At 46.4% G+C, this 16963-nt stretch overlaps 1 protein-coding gene across 1 annotated transcript in view; it reads left to right on the plus strand.

The window, feature by feature from the left end:
- Nucleotides 1-16963, plus strand: part of CACNA1I (calcium voltage-gated channel subunit alpha1 I) — a 124953-nt gene that overhangs the window by 18199 nt on the left and 89791 nt on the right. Inside the window, exon 3 of the mRNA XM_043543708.1 lies at nucleotides 9238-9335. Coding sequence (XP_043399643.1) covers nucleotides 9238-9335 — 98 coding nt within the window. The remainder of the gene's footprint in view (nucleotides 1-9237; nucleotides 9336-16963) is intronic.

Here is a 16963-nt window from a genome sequence, read left to right on the forward strand (position 1 = left end):
CATTTTTTTCAATCTTCCGTCGTAGGTCATGTTTTCTAGACTTTTAATAATTTTTGTTGCTCTTCTATGGACTTTCTCCAGTTAGTCCACATCTTTCCTGAAATGTGGTGCCCGAACTGGACACAATACTCCAGTTGAGGCCTAATCAGCGTGGAGTAGAGTGGAAGAATTACTTGTCATGTCTTGCGTACAATACTCCAGTTAATATATCCCAGAATGATGTTTGCTTTTTTTTTTTTTTTTGCAACAGTATTACACTGTTGACTCATATTTAGCTTGTAGTCCACTATGACCGCCAGATCCCTTTCTGCAGTACTCCTTCCTAGGCAGTCATTTCCCATTTTGTACGTGTGCAACTGATTGTTCCTTCCTAAGCGGAGTACTTTGCATTTGTCCTGATTGAATTTCATCCTATTTACTTTGGACCATTTCTCACAGTTTGTGCAGATCATTTTGAATTTTAATCGTATCTTCGAAAGCACTTACAAGCTTAGTATCATCTGCAAACTTGTGTACTCTGTATGCCATTATCTAAATCATTGATGAAGATATTGAACAGAACCAGACCCAGGACCGATCCCTGTGGGACCCCACTTATTTTGTCCCTCCAGCTTGACTGTGAACCACTGATAATTACACTCCAGGAATGATTTTCCAATGAGTTATGCACCCACCTTATAGTAACTCTTCTAGGTTGAATTTTCCTAGTTTGTTTATGAGGTCATGCGAGACAATATCAAAAGCCTTACTAAAGTCAGGATATACCACATCTACCATCATAGGTGCTGGAACTAGGGATGCTGGGGGTGCTACTGAATCCTCTGGCTTGAAGTGGTTTCCATTATATATAGGTTTACAGTTTGATTCAATGGCTCTCAGCACCCCCACTATAAAAATTGTTCTGGCACCCCTGTCTACTGCTTCACCCTATCCATAAGGCTTGTTACCCTGTCAAAGAAAGCTATTAGGTTGGTTTAATAGGATTTGTTCTTGACAAATCCATGCTGACTGTTACTTATCACCTTATTATCTTCTAGGTGTTTGCAACTGATCGCTTAATTATTTGCTCCATTATCTTTCCTGGTACTGAAGTAAAGCTGACTGGTCTGTAATTGCCCGGATTATCCTTATTTCCCTTTTTGTAGATTGGCACTATATTTGCCCTTTTCCAGTCCTCTGGAATCTCTCCCATCTTCCATGACTTTTTGAAGATAATTGCTAAAGGCTCAGGTATCTCCTCAGTCAGCTCCGTGAGTATTCCAGGATGTATTTTATCAGACTGTGGTGACTTGAAGATATCTAAGTAATGTCTAAGGACTTGTCTACACTGCCACTTTAGAGAGCTGCAACTTTCTCGCTCAGGGGTGTGAAAAAACACACCCCTGAGCGCTGCAAGTTTCAGTGCTGTAAAGTGGCTGTGTAGACAGCACATCGGTACTGGGAGCTGTGCTCCCAGCACTGGTAGCTACTCCCCTCGTGGGGGTGGATTTTTTTACAGCGCTGGGAGAGCTCTTTCCCAGTGCTGGTGCTGCAACTACACAGCCACGTTAAAGCACTGCCCTGGCAGCGCTTTCACGATGCTAATGAAGACGTACCCTAAGTAATTTTTTAACTTGTTCTTTTCCTATTTTAGCCTCTGATCCTACCTCATTTTCACTGACATTCATTGTGTTAGATGTCCAATCGCCACTAAACTTTTTGGTGAAAACTGTCTACGCTTGCAGAGTTTTTGTGCTCTCAGTTTCACCGGTGATAGGGAACTGGTAAAAGAAAGGTTTCAGAGTAGCAGCCGTGTTAGTCTGTATTCGCAAAAAGAAAAGGAGGACTTGTGGCACCTTAGAGACTAAATAAATTGGTTAGTCTCTAAGGTGCCACAAGTCCTCCTTTTCTTTTTGGTAAAAGAAAAGCACTGATTTGTGTTTCACTCACTTCCACAGGCATCAGATCGTGCTCACATTTGCAGTAGTTACATTGCTGATGAGAGCAATGCACTGAGGGCAGGTCTCCCACAGTGCAGCTCTCTCCATTTTGAGGATAGGTCTTGTGGGAAGGGAGTGATCGGGGGGCATCCTGGTCCCTGCACAGCCTCCTCTCCCCAGACACTGATCAGCTCCAGTAGCTCAGCATTGCTCCAAGCAGGGGATTGTTTGCTCCGTGGAGCAGCCATTGTCACCTGGCCAGATGATAAGTGAGCACTTGCCAAGGAAACAGGAAGGGGAGTTTCAAAGTTCCTGGGGCTTTACAGGGGGAGGGGCAGACATCTGTTTACCTGGCATTGGAGCTGCTGGCCAGAGTGGTCACCTAGGCACTGTGGGTTATCCTCCGGAGGCTAAAATCTCTGTAAACGGGAAGAACGTGTCTTCACTTGCACATCACCGCAAAAGTATCACCGGTAGGAACTGTACACCTCTCGTGGAGGTGGTTTTCTCTTTGCAGTGAAACTTCTGAGTTTCTCCGTAAAAAGTCATTGGCAAGTGTAGACATGCCCAAAAACAAAAAAGTCATTTAACACTTCTGCCATTTCCACATTTTCTGTTATTGTTCCCCCCCGACCGCCATTGAGTAACAAGTCTATCCTGCCATTGTTCTTCCTCTTGCTTCTAATGTACTTGTAGAATGTTTTCTTGTTACCCTTTATGTCTGTAGCTAGTTTAATCTCGTTTTGTGCCATGGCCTTTCTAATTTTGTCCCTGCATACTTGTGTTATTTGTGTTTATATTCATCCTTAGTAATTTGACCTAGTTTCCCCTTTTTGTCAAACTCTTTTTTGAGTTTCAGATCATTGAAGATCTCCTGGTGAAGCCAGGGTGTTCTCTTGCTATACTTCCTATCTTTCCTATGCCACTGGGCTAGACAGACTTGCCAAGGCACAGGGTAGTGATTACTGTCAAAACAGAGAGTAGGAAGAGAGGAGAGAGAGAAGAGGAAAGGGAGAGTGGAAAGTGAATAGAAGGAAAAAGGGGAGAGTGAGTTATGAAGGGGGAAGAGTGAAAGAAGGACATCCATGAAGGATGGGAGGGAGGAGTAGAGAGGGAAGGGGAGGAAGATGCAAAGAGGCGTGAGACAGGGAGATGGAGAGAAAGCAGCACAGCGATAAGAAGGGGAGAAAACTGGAGCAAGGGGGATTGAGGCAGAGCCACAGAGGAGGGAACATCTGAAACTACAGACGGCTGTTACTTTAGAATTCTGTGAAGCAAATATCATATTGATTTTGACAGCTGAAATGCACAGGGCAAAAACTGTGTCTCGCCTCTGCCCACCTTTTCCTTTTTCTGTTTTCACCCTTCGTTGCCCCCTCTTCTTCTAACTGGCCCCTTCCTGGGAATTGAAGTAACTTTTCTTGACGAGAGCTGCTGGCCCTGCCTCGGAGATGTCACAATGGATTTTTTACGCACCACCCCAAACCCCTACTAATTAATGCTGCATGTCTGAGAAGTCATGTCAACTGCTCTGTGGACAGGGATCTGAAAGCCAATCTCAGCAAGAGGTTGGGGGTGAGATTTGCACGAGGCTTTTTTGTCTTAACTCCTTTCATTCTCACTTCTCTAGTAACTGAAGTTCCCTTTCAGACAGCACCTCCATACCTCACAGCCCCTGCTACAGCACCATCTCCTCTTCCCCCAGCCTGTGCTTCCACCCTGTTCGCTACAGCAACTCTCCCCCAGAGCCAGCGCTCCCACCACGTTCCCTCCAGTGGTTCCCACCCTGTTCCCTCCAGTGACCCCTGCCACAGCCAACTCTCCCACCCCAATCCCTCCAGCATCCTCCCCACAGCCAGCGCTCCTGCCCCGTTCCCTCCATCAACTTCCCCCTCAGCCAGGTCTCCCGCCCCATTCCCAACAGCGACTACCCCCCTACAGCCAGAGCTCCCACTCCATTCCTTCCAGCGTCCCCCCCTACAGCCAGAGCTCCCATCCCGTCCCTCCTTACAGCGACCACCGACCCCCACAATCAGCATTCCCGTCCCGTTCCCTACAGCGACTCCTGTTGAGAGTGGCTTGAACTGGAAATAGTTATGAGTTCCTACATCTTGAGCACTACTCTGCCATTCCCCATGGTGACCATTCATCATTCTTTTGCCCCCTACCCCTACCTTGGACAATAATAGTCTTTTGGGGTAGCATTACTCCCCCTCCCTTTCTGAGAAGTGTTGCACAGGAACCTTGAAGGGGAATATAGTCTCTGGGTGGAGAGGCATTACTGTACAAATTCAATTATCTTGACAGCTCTCTGCTCAAATCCCTTCACAGCTCAGGGGTTTCCCACTGATTTAGCAGTAGTTTCAGCTCCTAATCCCTTCCTGCACTCACCCACCCAAAACCAAAGGCCAAGTAACATCTGTTCAACGGCAGAGGTGAGCTGCCATTTACTTGAGGGGGATGGAGGGAGAGAGCATTCAAATCCTGGTACAGGTTTTTGTTGGGCCGTTTGCTTTGCTTGATTGCTTCTGGGCCTGAAGACACCAGCAGCAATTACAATAAAAGAACAGAGACTACAAGATGCAGAGAGGAGCTAAATTGGAATATATAATCAGGCCCATGCTTTCTTGTCAAGCTGGGCTGCGACAAGGGGAGGATTAGGGGAGAAGGTGGTGGATGTCTTGCCTGACCTTAGTTTGACCCTGCTGTAGTTAAATTATAACACCAACAGCGTATTGTGATCAACATGGTTTCCCAAACTCTTTCAGATAGCTGGGGGCAAGTGATGGGTCGAAACCCCGAAGTTCAGATGCAGACTCAAACTTCCCCTTGTTCAGATCCAAAGTTTTGGGTGCTAGCTGTGAAATTCTGATCCAGCTTCAGATTTCAACCCTTTCTCCCAATGCATAGGAGTTACTGGATCCAGGATAATTGTTCAGGCCCATTACAGAGATGGGGATTTGAATTCAAACTTCAGAGCTGGGCCCCCTTTCCCCTGAGTTTAGGTCTAGTGAACTCTGTTGAACAGGGTCAGCCATGAAATCCTGATCCCTGTGAGGATCAGGCTCACTGCTGGTAGGGTGTGGGTATTAGGTGAACCAGGAGTTTGAAGGCAAATGTTACAAGAGCTTCAAATACTTGTGTGGCAAATGTGATCCTGGTTTCCTGATAGCCTGTTCCTGGCTACTCATTCTCGGTGACATCCCAGTCAGTCTCCGTGGTTATCTGTCCTACTGTCACACAAGGAAGATTATGACATCAGGTGATGCACTCAGCCAGTGCAGCCCAGCTTCCCGCCATGTACTGGGTACCACCAGTAGAAACACAGTCTGGGGAGGTGAGGGACAGGGTGGCAGGGGAAGGGTATGAAAGCAAACAACAGGATTGAAAATTGGTGGGGTTCTGCAGGTCCACCTGCTGAAATTACCCGTGTCTCTGAAAGATCCCATTTTGAAAGGGGATGGAGGTGAAATTTGAATTGCCCACACAGACAGCAGGTCCCTTCCTGGGCAGGGGGTTGGCCTCATCCCAGTCTCCTCCCTCCTTGAGCCTGTGTGTATGGCATCACTTTGGAGGTGGGGGGAAACACTGATATAAGGTAATGCCAAGGCTAGAGACATCAGGAATGAGAGATCCGTGTCAAGGAGTGGTCCTGAGGTAGGAAAACTGCGGAAGCAGAAAGAACGAGGAGGACTTGTGGCACCTTAGAGACTAACCAATTTATTTGAGCCTAAGCTTTTGTTAGTCTCTAAGGTGCCACAAGTGCTGCTCGTTGAGGGGGGATAGCTCAGTGGTTTGAGCATTGGCCTGCTAAACCCAGGGTTGTGAGTTCAGTCCTTGAGGGGGCCATTTAGGGATCTAGGGCAAAAATTGGGGATTGGTCCTGCTTTGGGCAGGGGCCTCCTGAGGTCCCCTCCAACTCTGATATTCTATGATTCTTTTTGCTGATACAGACTAACACGGCTACCACTCTGAAACCTGTCACCATGCTGAAGCAGAGGAGATTCTGGAACTGTGTGATGTGGAGGTTCAGGGTGTCCACGTTATAGATGATATCTCTGAGCTGAACATAGTGGGCATAATAACCAATTAGCCGGGACCCCTTGTCATTCAGTGCTGGTGTGCATGCATGTCCCATTTGTTACCCTAGCCAAGGCTATTACTGAGAATCCTCATGAGAAACGGTAAGTGGCAGTTCTATCAGATGAGCTGAAACCCCTGGCCAAACCAGTAGGAGCTGAGCTCATCTCTATTAGAAGTTGCTCTCTGCAAAACCATAGAGGGTCAAACTTTCTCCCAAAAGAAGAATCCCCTCCCTTCCCTGAGAACCAGTTGTTCTTTTTCAGTGACACCTGGCACTGAGACTGACTGTTCCAGGATCTTTCAACCAAACAAACTATAGTGTAACAAATCCAGAGTCACCTAGAATGCCACATACTGACACTTTTCAGAGTAACAGCCGTGTTAGTCTGTATTCGCAAAAAGAAGAGGAGTACTTGTGGCACCTTAGAGACTAACCAATTTATTTGAAGTGAGCTGTAGCTCACGAAAGCTTATGCTCAAATAAATTGGTTAGTCTCTAAGGTGCCACAAGTACTCCTTTTCTTTTTGCGACATACTGACACTGTGGCTACTGTAACTACAGCTGACATAGACTTCTGACCCTCCTGCTCCAAACTTCAGCTGGAGGAGGATCTCAGTTGTAGCACGATAGTTGACAAGTTCTGATTACATCCAGTACAGGGAAGTAGAGTACACGTACCCAGCAGCGAGTTCATTATGAGATTGTGCCTTTCTGCTGTGCTCATGCGCTGTGAGAGCAATTGGATCTTTTACCTGGAGACTTGTAGTTCAACAAAGGCCCCCGTTCCAAATTGCAAGGTTTTACATTAGGATCATTTGCTTATTTGATATCTGCTTGAGAGAATTTATTTCAGATTGTTCTGCTATTTGTCAGAGAGGAAACCCCTTGTTTTCACAGCTCTCACCCCGCCCCACCACACATCTCCGTAGGGGATATAGCTGACAGTGTCCTCGTGGTTTCAGTGTTGTTGTAGCCATGTTGGTCCCAGGATATGAGAGAGGCAAGGTGAGTTAAATAATGTATTTTATTGGACCAACTTCTGTTGATGAAAGAGACAAGCTTTCGAGCTCCAGCAGAAGTCGGTCCAATAAAAGATATTACCTCACCCACCTTTTCCCTCTAGTGTACTCATGGGAAGTGGGAGAAAAGAACATCTGCAAGTGTATAACTCTGTGTGGAGGCCTGTGTCTTTGCGTGCCTGCTTGTATGTCTGCAAGCACATATACAAGCGTGTGTGTGTGTATTGCCGTATATCCTTCCCCAACTGCTGTTCACATCCTCAATCCCTGTCCATCATTCATGCTTTCTGTGGGCTGATTGTGTCTCCTTTATGAATATTTTGATTATCTGCGCAAAATCCCTTCTCTCTCTCTCTCTCCGTGTTCACTGTGTGTGGAGCTGACAGCTCCAGGGGGATAGATCAACACCGCTGCATTTCAGGAAAAGAATTATTTCACTCAATTACTCTAAAAGTATGAGAGAGAACAGAGCGGTGGGAAAAAGAGAGAGAGAGAAAAAAAATAATCACAACACCTCGACAGGTTTACCCCATTTTGTCTGAAAATCTATCACTCCGACAAGTCCTTTTGTGAAAAGTTTAGATAGAAAAGTTTAGATAGACACCTGCTTTTCATGTCCTTTGGTGGTGGTGGTGGTGCTGGTGGTGGTGGTGGTGGGAAATAAGGTGATGGATTGCAGGGATCAATCCGGGTAGCGGGGTCACAATGCTCAAAAGAACTGAGACAAAGCAACTTGGTATTTTAATATAAAGTGGATTTGGTGCTGGTGAAAGGTGCTGAATAGACAGCCCTGAGGTCCTAAGGCCTCTGTATATGACAAGTGCCGCATGTTAAGCAAGCGTTTCTGGTTTTGGAGTAGATGCAGCCGAAAGGAGAAGATTCTCCTATTCCTCTCCTGTGCATCTCGAAACAGCAAGAGAATGTCACCTTTTTTTTCGTGGCCTTGTGGTTAATGATGAGGAGAACGATTCAGAAGATCTGGGTTCTATTCCTGAGTCTGCCACTGACTCAGTGGCCAACCTGAGGCCAGTCACTTCACTGCTGTGTGCCTCAGTTTCCCTTCATGTAAATTGGGAATCATAATACTTGCCTACCTTCCAGAGGGGTCATGAGCCTAAATTCATTAACGTGTGTAAAGTGCTTTGAGATCCTCTTACAAGTAAGTGCCTTATAAGGCCCATGTTTCCTCTCCTCCCCGCATATTAAAAAAAAGGAATGTTTCCTTAATGTTTGTCTGACTGGCAGGGGTGGGTTCAAGCCAATGCATTACTTACAGCTACTCAGTTCTCAAGGTTATTTGGGGAGAGAACTCGTTGCGTAGGTTGCAAGTTTAAAAAAACACAGATCCAGTATATATCATAAAATAAGGACACTCCCCTGAGGATGGTGTCCAACAGGAGTGACGTACAGCTGAGATGTGATCACTCCTGCTGCTCGTGGACCCTGTCCAGTGCTATAAGGACCCTTGATTAGATCCTTGCTATGGGTATCCATGGATGTGTATGTCACAGTAAGTCCAGCTGCACCATCTGGGAAGGGAAGGTGGCTGCTGTGCTCCAGAGTGTTCAGCTGCCAGTGAACTCCAGCCCATCTCTCTCTGCAGGGGTCACCTGTGGGGTGCGTGCTGTTCTGCCACCATCCCCTTGTCCGTTCTTGCACAGCCTTTTCCCTTCTTGACAGTTGCCACAGGTAAGTGCCAGGCTGGGGTCATTGCAGCCCGCTGAGTTGGAGCCTGGTGGCCTGTCACTGCTGCTCTCTCTCTCTTTTCCATTCCAAAACGTATGGATTGAAGGGCTGAATTTTCTACCTTGGGGTTCTGGGGACTTGAGTTCTGCTCTTGTAGGGCTCCCGAGGACTCCAGCTCCACTCTCAGGACTTATACTGTTGCCAGAAACTCTTGAATAAAAATGCACCCTGTGCTTTGTCAAGCCAGCTGTCATTCATTTCCTCTGCCTCTCCAGCCTCAGTGGGGAGCACATTAGCATATTATCAATGTGTTCATGGGTTCATTAGTACCCCTTGTTTTTAACGCTTTCCCCACCAGCCGGATGGAAAAGCACGGATGCGCTGAAAGGTTTTTGCACTGCATGGAGGCCGTGAACAGCCCTGCCCTCTCATCCTGGGTACCCCTCACTTCCTCCTGCTGGTGTCATACCTGTCGCTCAAACTGAGTCTTGGAATGTTTTAAACTCACTCTCTGTCTCTCCTGTTGCAGGATGGTGGAATATTCCCTGGATCTGCAAAACATTAACTTGTCTGCAATCCGTACTGTCCGTGTCCTGAGGCCCCTCAAAGCCATCAACCGGGTGCCTAGTAAGTCGTTCTTCCCTCTCACTGGCACCCCATTTCATCTGCACTTCACCGTTGTCTGTGTTGTTTTTATTCATTGCTCTGCTGCTATGTCTGGGATCTCTTCCCCCATTGATTGTCCCACCCTGGACCTCTAGGTAGCTGGATTGACCTTGTAGCCTATAAGACAGTTATGCATGTATACTCTGTGCAGATCACCAAAACCAGGGCCCCTAGATTCCAGTCTCAGCTGGTGGGCCATTGGCTGGCTCAAGAACTGGCTAATAGGTTTGGGGTACTTAGCCCTCCAGTTCTGAGTCACCAATCTAGCCTCAGTTTGGTGGTGAGTCCTGAAGAACTCAGGGATGTTGGGAGAATGGGACACAGAGCCCTCGTTCCAATCCAGGTGTAGGCTAAATTCCTGTGTACCTGAGATTCTCAGCCTAGCCTTCATTTTGTCTCCAACCACCCCCCTCCCACCCTCCAAAAAACCCGTCTTCTCAAAGGGCTGTGCAAAGACTGCCTGGCTGCATTGTGGGGAGTGTGTGAACAGTCGGGCTACACGTGGAGTCGTTCTGTCTATAGTGCCCAATTGATAACCAAAGTGCTGGAGCTGGGAGTTGGTAATAAAGCAAGAATTTTTTTTTGTCTCACGTAAGCATACGGAAGAGGTGAGACCGCCTGTAGAGACATGGGGAGGTGTGTGGTGGGGGATGGATGAGCCGTGAGATCAGGTGGGAGCGGGAGTGAGGGGGTTGATCTCTACTACCTTCTGCACCGCTCTTCAGTTTCCTCTCATTTAAAAATACACCAGCCCAGCTCTGCGTGGGGGTGAACAACAATGGCGTATTTTATCTATTCCTTGCTGCGCACTTTCTCTTTTCCCTCTTATTCTGGTTCCCACCTCTGCAGCTCTGTGTATATGCAGCATGTATGAGTCAGGGCTGTGAGCTCTGCTGGGGATTGAGCTGTCAAGATCTGATGGGCCGAGCCTGAACCTGGAGGCACAATCAGCTTTCTACAGCTCCCTGGCCCAGCTAAATGGCTTCCCTGCTGGTTTGGCTCAGATCTGAGAAACGGGCCCATCTTGGTGTTAATTTCACCGTGGAGGGAAAGGGGTGAGGAGGGGTACCATACACAGGATCCAGCTACGTATCTGCTGGGTTCATATGACACTTCTCTCTTTCCTTCTTTCCCCTGCAGTCAATGGACACTGACCCCGGGGTATAATCTTTTGTAACCCTGCCCCATCTCATGAGGCAGGGGCTGGGAAACAGAAACTAGCCTCTTACCTGTGTGTCAATTCTTTATTACGCCCCACCTCTCTTCCTTTCCCTTTTCCCTCTTCCTCTGCATCTCCTCTTTCTTGATTCAGTTTTGATAACTATAGAGCACAGTAAGGTAGACAAGGATTGCCCATGTCACTACAGGAAGTATCCCCTGTATATGGCACAGGTATCATGCTGGTTATAACAGGGGAATGAATTTGATGCAGTGGGCCAATTTCATGCCATTGAAGTCAGTGGAGTTACACCAGCAATGAATTTGTCCCACTCTGTCTGTTTGGTATTTCAGGTCATGCCTTGCTCAGTGAAAACAGCTGTCACATAAGACATTGTGGCACTTTCAGAATTTCTTCCATTTCTCCCTAGGTTTTATACTGGGTTTTTCTTCCTTACCATATAACAAGAAGTGTCTTTCATCTTCCCCCTTTAATGCCCCCGGCTCCCACTTTTATCAGGCTATCGACAATGACCAAGACCTCCTTAGGGTTCTCCCACAGTGCTGAGGCCAATCCCATTCCTTACCTCAGTGGCTTCATTCCCTTCTCCAGAGCTGAGGGGAAGTTTATTACAGGTGAGAGCAGGCAAGAAACTAAATGAAAGAAACCCAGTTGACAGGCTGTCTCCTGAGGATGTGTGCCAAGGAAATTTTAATTATTGGGGCCCAGAACTAAAAACAAAGCTGGACAGATCAAAATGAAGCCCTGCATTCTTCTCTCTCTTATGCCAGTGTAAATAAGGAGTAACTCCACTAGAATCAATGCAATTACACCTGGGAAAAACCAATGTGAGATCAGAATTGGGCCCACAGAGACTAGATTCAGAGATGTTAAAGCCAGAGGGGACCACTGTAATCATCTAGTCTGACCTCCTGCATAACACAGGCCATAGAATTTCACCCACTTACCCCTTTATAGAGCCCAATAACTTGCCATACAGCCACCTCTATGCATTTCTTCCCTACACTGGTCCCTCTTCTAAACTCTACTTCTCTTCACTATAGCAGTGTCCGTGTAGAACTAACACTGTTTTAGTTTCTGTTCTGCTATCAGACATTTATATCTCTGTCTGTCTACATAGATATATGGTTATATGTGCAGTAGTTCTGGATGAAGAGGCACTTTCATTATTAAATGAAAAAATAAATTTCCTTGGATAGGAAGACTGTCCTGTGGAGTGAAAACTGGCTAAAAGGCTGTAAACAAAGGCTAATGATAAATGGGAATGTGCTGAGGTGGAAGCAAGTGTCTAGTGAGGTACAGCCAATATCACCGATAGGCCCTTTTGTCAGAAATCTTATTGAATGTCTTCTTAAAATTCTTCATTAATGATGTGGAAGAACGAGCAAAGCACATCAAGGAGATTTGCAGACGATAGTAAAACTGGAGGAGTTGCAGACACTAGGCAGGACAGAGAAATAATACAAAGGGATGGAGAGAGAGTAGACACCTGGGCAGAAAGTAACAAAAGGAGAAAACTGGAGGGAATGATCTGAAACACAAGTATTCAATGTGAGGGAGGAGGACTCTGGGAAGTTGCCGTGGTGAGATAGACACAGGGCCACGTTTTCAAAAGAGCTTAGTGCCGCGTTTAGACAACTAAATAGGGGCCAGACTTTCAAAAGAGCTCAGCACCCAATGTGCACCCAGTGGGCTGAGCTCTTTTGAAAATCTGGCTATGTGTTTTGGTGCCTCCCAGAGAACTGAGTTCTTTGGAAACTCTCTTCCCAGTCATGGGTGTTGAATTCTTCTGAAAATTCCTGCCCATGGGAGTGAGAGCAGGCAGCAAAGAAGAGATGAGTTTGCAACGTGCAATGGCAGCATACAAGGTTGTTATAACTTTGGGCTTCATATGCCAAGAGTAAATCTAGACTAGAAATTAGAAGAAGGTTTCTAATCATCAAAGGAGTAAGATTCTGGACCAGCCTTCCAATAGAAGTACTGGGGCAAGCAACCTAACTAGTCTTAAAATGAGGCTTGATATGTTTATGAATGGGATTATATGACTGGGTTGCCTGTGGTAGCAGGGAAGTGGACTCGATGACCCAGGAGGTCTCTTCCAGTCCTGTGTTCCTAATATTCCCCCTCTACATGGCCTTATCTAGAACATTGTTTTCAAATCATGGCACCGTACTACCAGAATATATTAGAAGGAATTCATAGAAGAGCAACCATAATGATCAGGAAGCTGGAGGGATTTGATTGATGAAGGAAGATTTTTAAAAAGTGAAATAGGTCTAGCTTGGCTAAGCAGGGATTTCTAAACAGGATGGACATGATAACAACAAATAATTGATGTGTGTAAACACGAAAGAGAACAGATTTTTTGGTGTGCTGCCTGGGCTATAACTTAGAGTGATGGGATGAAATTACTAAAGAAGAAATTTAGAAGGAATAACAGGAAGAACTTCCTTATTCTGAGATCTGGTGAGCCATGGAATAGTCTCTCAAGGAAAGTGGTGGAAGCCCCGTTGGTTGTATATGACATGATAGAAGTATATAAAATAATGAATGGTACAGACAAAGTAGATCGGGAACTTCTGTTAACACAAGAACAAGGGGACATTCAATGAAATTAAAAGGAAATACTTTTTCACACAATCCATAATTAGACCATGGAATTCACTACCCCAAGAAGTCATTGAGGCCAAAACTTAGCAAGATTCAAAAGGAGATTAGACATTTGTATGGATGTTAAGAATATCCAGAATTATCATAGTTAAAGATAACAAGTTTTGGAAGAGACATTAAACTTCATGATTCAGGGTTTGAGCCAATCTCTAAACTACTGGGGAATAGAAGTTTCTTATACCTTCATCTGAAACATCTGGTGCTGGCCACTGTCAAAGACAGGACTCTGGACTGGATGGGCCCAGGGTCAGAGCCAGTCTGGCAACTCCTACATAATTTTTAAATTAGACTGGACAAAATACGAGAAGCCCAGTTTTTATAATACTGTATGTTTCACCCATGCATTAGCATTCATGCTTCTCTCTCACATTCCTGCCTTTAGCCTTATGAATGCTGCCTGTCAGGGTTTTGTCTGAAGGTGCATGAAACAGAAATGATAGGCTGTTGTGGTCCTATAACCGTTCGATTTAATTCAGTAACACTGTATTGGCATGACAAGCTATGCAAGCTAACAAAGTGTAAAGAGGAGAAAGACCCTTCAGGTCTCTGTTAAAGGTAGTTACAATCTGCTCACGGTAGGTCTTCACACTGGGTTTGGGGTATTTTTCCACATCCTTTGGTTATTATTGTCCATTTCTGATTCAGTGGTAGGTTGCTATATAAAATGTCATCTCTGTCATCTCTTTTCTTCCCATCCTCTCAGGGTAATGCAGTTTTTCCTAACTGCTTTTTAATGGAAAGTCTTTAATCATGTCTGATAATTTGAGGAAATATCTCTTACTCCATCATATTTTTGACATTGGAGCACAAAATGTCTCTTCAATTCACTCTGCTGTCACATTGGTTGCACGGTCCTTTTGCACTGTACTATGTGTCTCCCAGTCTCTACCTCAAATTTATGGTCACTGATTCTTAATTTGAAAAGAGTCATCACAGACTGCACAGAGCTGCGGAAATCTGCTAATGTGAAGGTTCTGTGGAGGGATCTGTAGTAGACTGTTGCATAGCAACTTTGTTGAATAGGAAGCATGTGTGTCTATTAATATATAGTGTATGAGTGTAGGAATATATGTGTGGGGGTTGCATATACATATCTCAATATAGTGGCATATTATTATTTAGAGTTGTGTGGGAACAGGGATTTCCATTTCGTGCGGAATTCTGTGATTTCAAGATTTGTTTCAATCTGAATTGGAACAAAAACAAAAAAGTTCACATTTTCACTTGAAACAAAATTTCTTCCTTCCCACCACAAAAGAAAATAATTTTTGATCGATCAAAACATTTCATTTTGGATTATGACAGTTATACAATTTTTAGTAACATGAAAATAAAAGAAATTGTGAAATGAAAAATCAAAACATCTGAAAATATTGAAACCGAAAGTTTTCACCTTACTGAAACTTTTTTTTTTTTTCAAAAATATTTCCAAAATGAATTTTCATTGACATTGATACATTCCCGTGAGAAGTTTTGGTTTGATGAAATGTCATTTTCTTGATGGAAAACTGTTCCACTAGAAAATTTTCTACCAGCTCTGTCGTTGTTGTTGTTCATTTATATTGCAGAAGCTCCTAGAAGCCAACCCGGTCAGGTTCCCATGCTTTTCAATTGCCAATCTCAAAAAGCTTTCCAAAAGTGTATTAGTATTATCATCCTCTTGTTACAGAACGGGCGACTGAGGCACAATGAGTCACCAGCAGAGTCAGGAATAGAACCGACATCTCCTGATTCGCAGTCCTGTGTTCAGCCCACTAGACCAAAACAATAATATAAAAATAATCTAAAGCAGCTGAACCCTGGGATGGCAAGAACAAAGCAGTTCAATATTTACTTGCCTGCCTTAAATCTATATTCCACACCCCGATGTTAGGTGTCATATCAGTGCCTAGGACAGAGATTTGTATGGATGTAAACCCCACTTGCAGCACTGTGGAGAAATGATGGCTTTTGACTTCTCTCCAATGTGTTTTTGAGGAACTAATTTCAATGGAGAGTGTATGTGAAATTAGCTTCTGATAGGGAGATGTATTGGTCTGTGGAACAGTCTGTCTTAAAACTAGACTAAACAAAAGCCTGTTTCCAGGGCCGGTGTAACCAGTAGGCGAACTAGGCAGGTGCCAAAAAGTGGTGCCCCCAATTTTTTTTTACCCTATTGCTTAGGGGCAGGTACCCGTCAGTCTCCAGCGCTCGGGCTGCGCCAGGGCAGCAGCCTCTTCACCTCGGAGTCTCCCCCGTTTGCCCGGGGGCCACTCCTCCTCCTCAGGCTCCCTGGCCGCTGCCGCCGTGGCCACCCGGGAGGACGTGGGCGGGGGCGCCGCCGTGGAGGAGACGCAAGGGGCCAGGCTCGGCTGGGGCCCCTCACCTGCCGGCCGAGAGCAGCAGGAACCGGGCACCGCTGGGGGGAGCTGGGCGGCCCGAGCCCAGGGCACCTACACTCCCCGCCTGTCCCTGCTGCTGCGAAGGCTGCGGCTGCCCTGGGCTCGGGCCGCCTGGCTCCCCCCCGAGCGGCGCCCGGTTCCTGCTGCTTTCGGCTGGCAGGTGAGGGGCCCCAGCCGAGCCTGGCCCCTTGCGTCTCCTCCACGGCAGCGCCCCCCGCCCGCGTCCTCCCGGGTGGCCGCGGCGGCAGCGGCCGGGGAGCCTGAGAGGAGGAGTGGTCCCCAGGCAAACGGGGGAGACTCCGAGATGAAGAGGCTGCTGGCCCTGGCGCGGCCCGAGTGCTGGAGACTGACAGGTACCTGCCCCTGCCCCATCCCAGCACCACCTACCCCCCAGACCAGTGAGTGTTACCTGCCCCACCAGCCTCAGTGCCCAGCCCCATACTGTGAGCCACCCCAAGCTGACTGTGACACCAGCACCCCTTGGCAAAGGGCCCCCTGATCTTCACAAACAGCTGTCACCACGGGCCTGACAAACTCATGCAGCAGGTGGGTATTGTAGTTGTAAGAACGCTTGATAGAGATCTTGTAGGTGTTTGTCTCTGTCTGAGGGGTTGGAGCAAATGCGGTTGTATCGTAGAGCTTGGCTGTAGACAATGGATCGTGTGGTGTGGTCTGGATGAAAGCTGGAGGCATGTAGGTAGGCATAGCGGTCAGTAGGTCAAGCGTTCTTACAACTACAATACCCACCTGCTGAAGTGAAGAAACAGATTGACAGAGCCAGGAGAGTACCCAGAAGTCACCTACTACAGGACAGGCCCAACAAATAAAACAACAGAACGCCACTAGCCATCACCTTCAGCCCCCAACTAAAACCTCTCCAACGCATCATCAAGGATCTACAACCTATCCTGAAGGACGACCCATCACTCTCACAGATCTTGGGAGACAGGCCAGTCCTTGCTTACAGACAGCCCCCCCAACCTGAAGCAAATACTCACCAACAACCAGACACCACACAACAAAAACACTAACCCAAGAACCTATCCTTGCACCAAAGCCCATTGCCAACTGTGTCCACATATCTATTCACGGGACACCATCATAGGGCCTAATCACCTCAGCCACACTATCAGAGGTTCATTCACCTGCACATCTACCAATGTGATATGTGCCAGCAATGCCCCTCTGCCACGTACATTGGTCAAACTGGACAGTCTCTACGTAAAAGAATAAATGGACACAAATCAGACATCAAGAATTATAACATTCAAAAACCAGTCGGAGAACACTTCAATCTCTCTGGTCACTCGATTACAGACCTAAAAGTGGTAATTCTTCAACAAAAAAACTTCAAAAAC

The sequence above is a fragment of the Chelonia mydas genome, chromosome 1, assembly GCF_015237465.2.
Source record: "Chelonia mydas isolate rCheMyd1 chromosome 1, rCheMyd1.pri.v2, whole genome shotgun sequence".
Classification (NCBI taxonomy): domain Eukaryota; kingdom Metazoa; phylum Chordata; order Testudines; family Cheloniidae; genus Chelonia; species Chelonia mydas.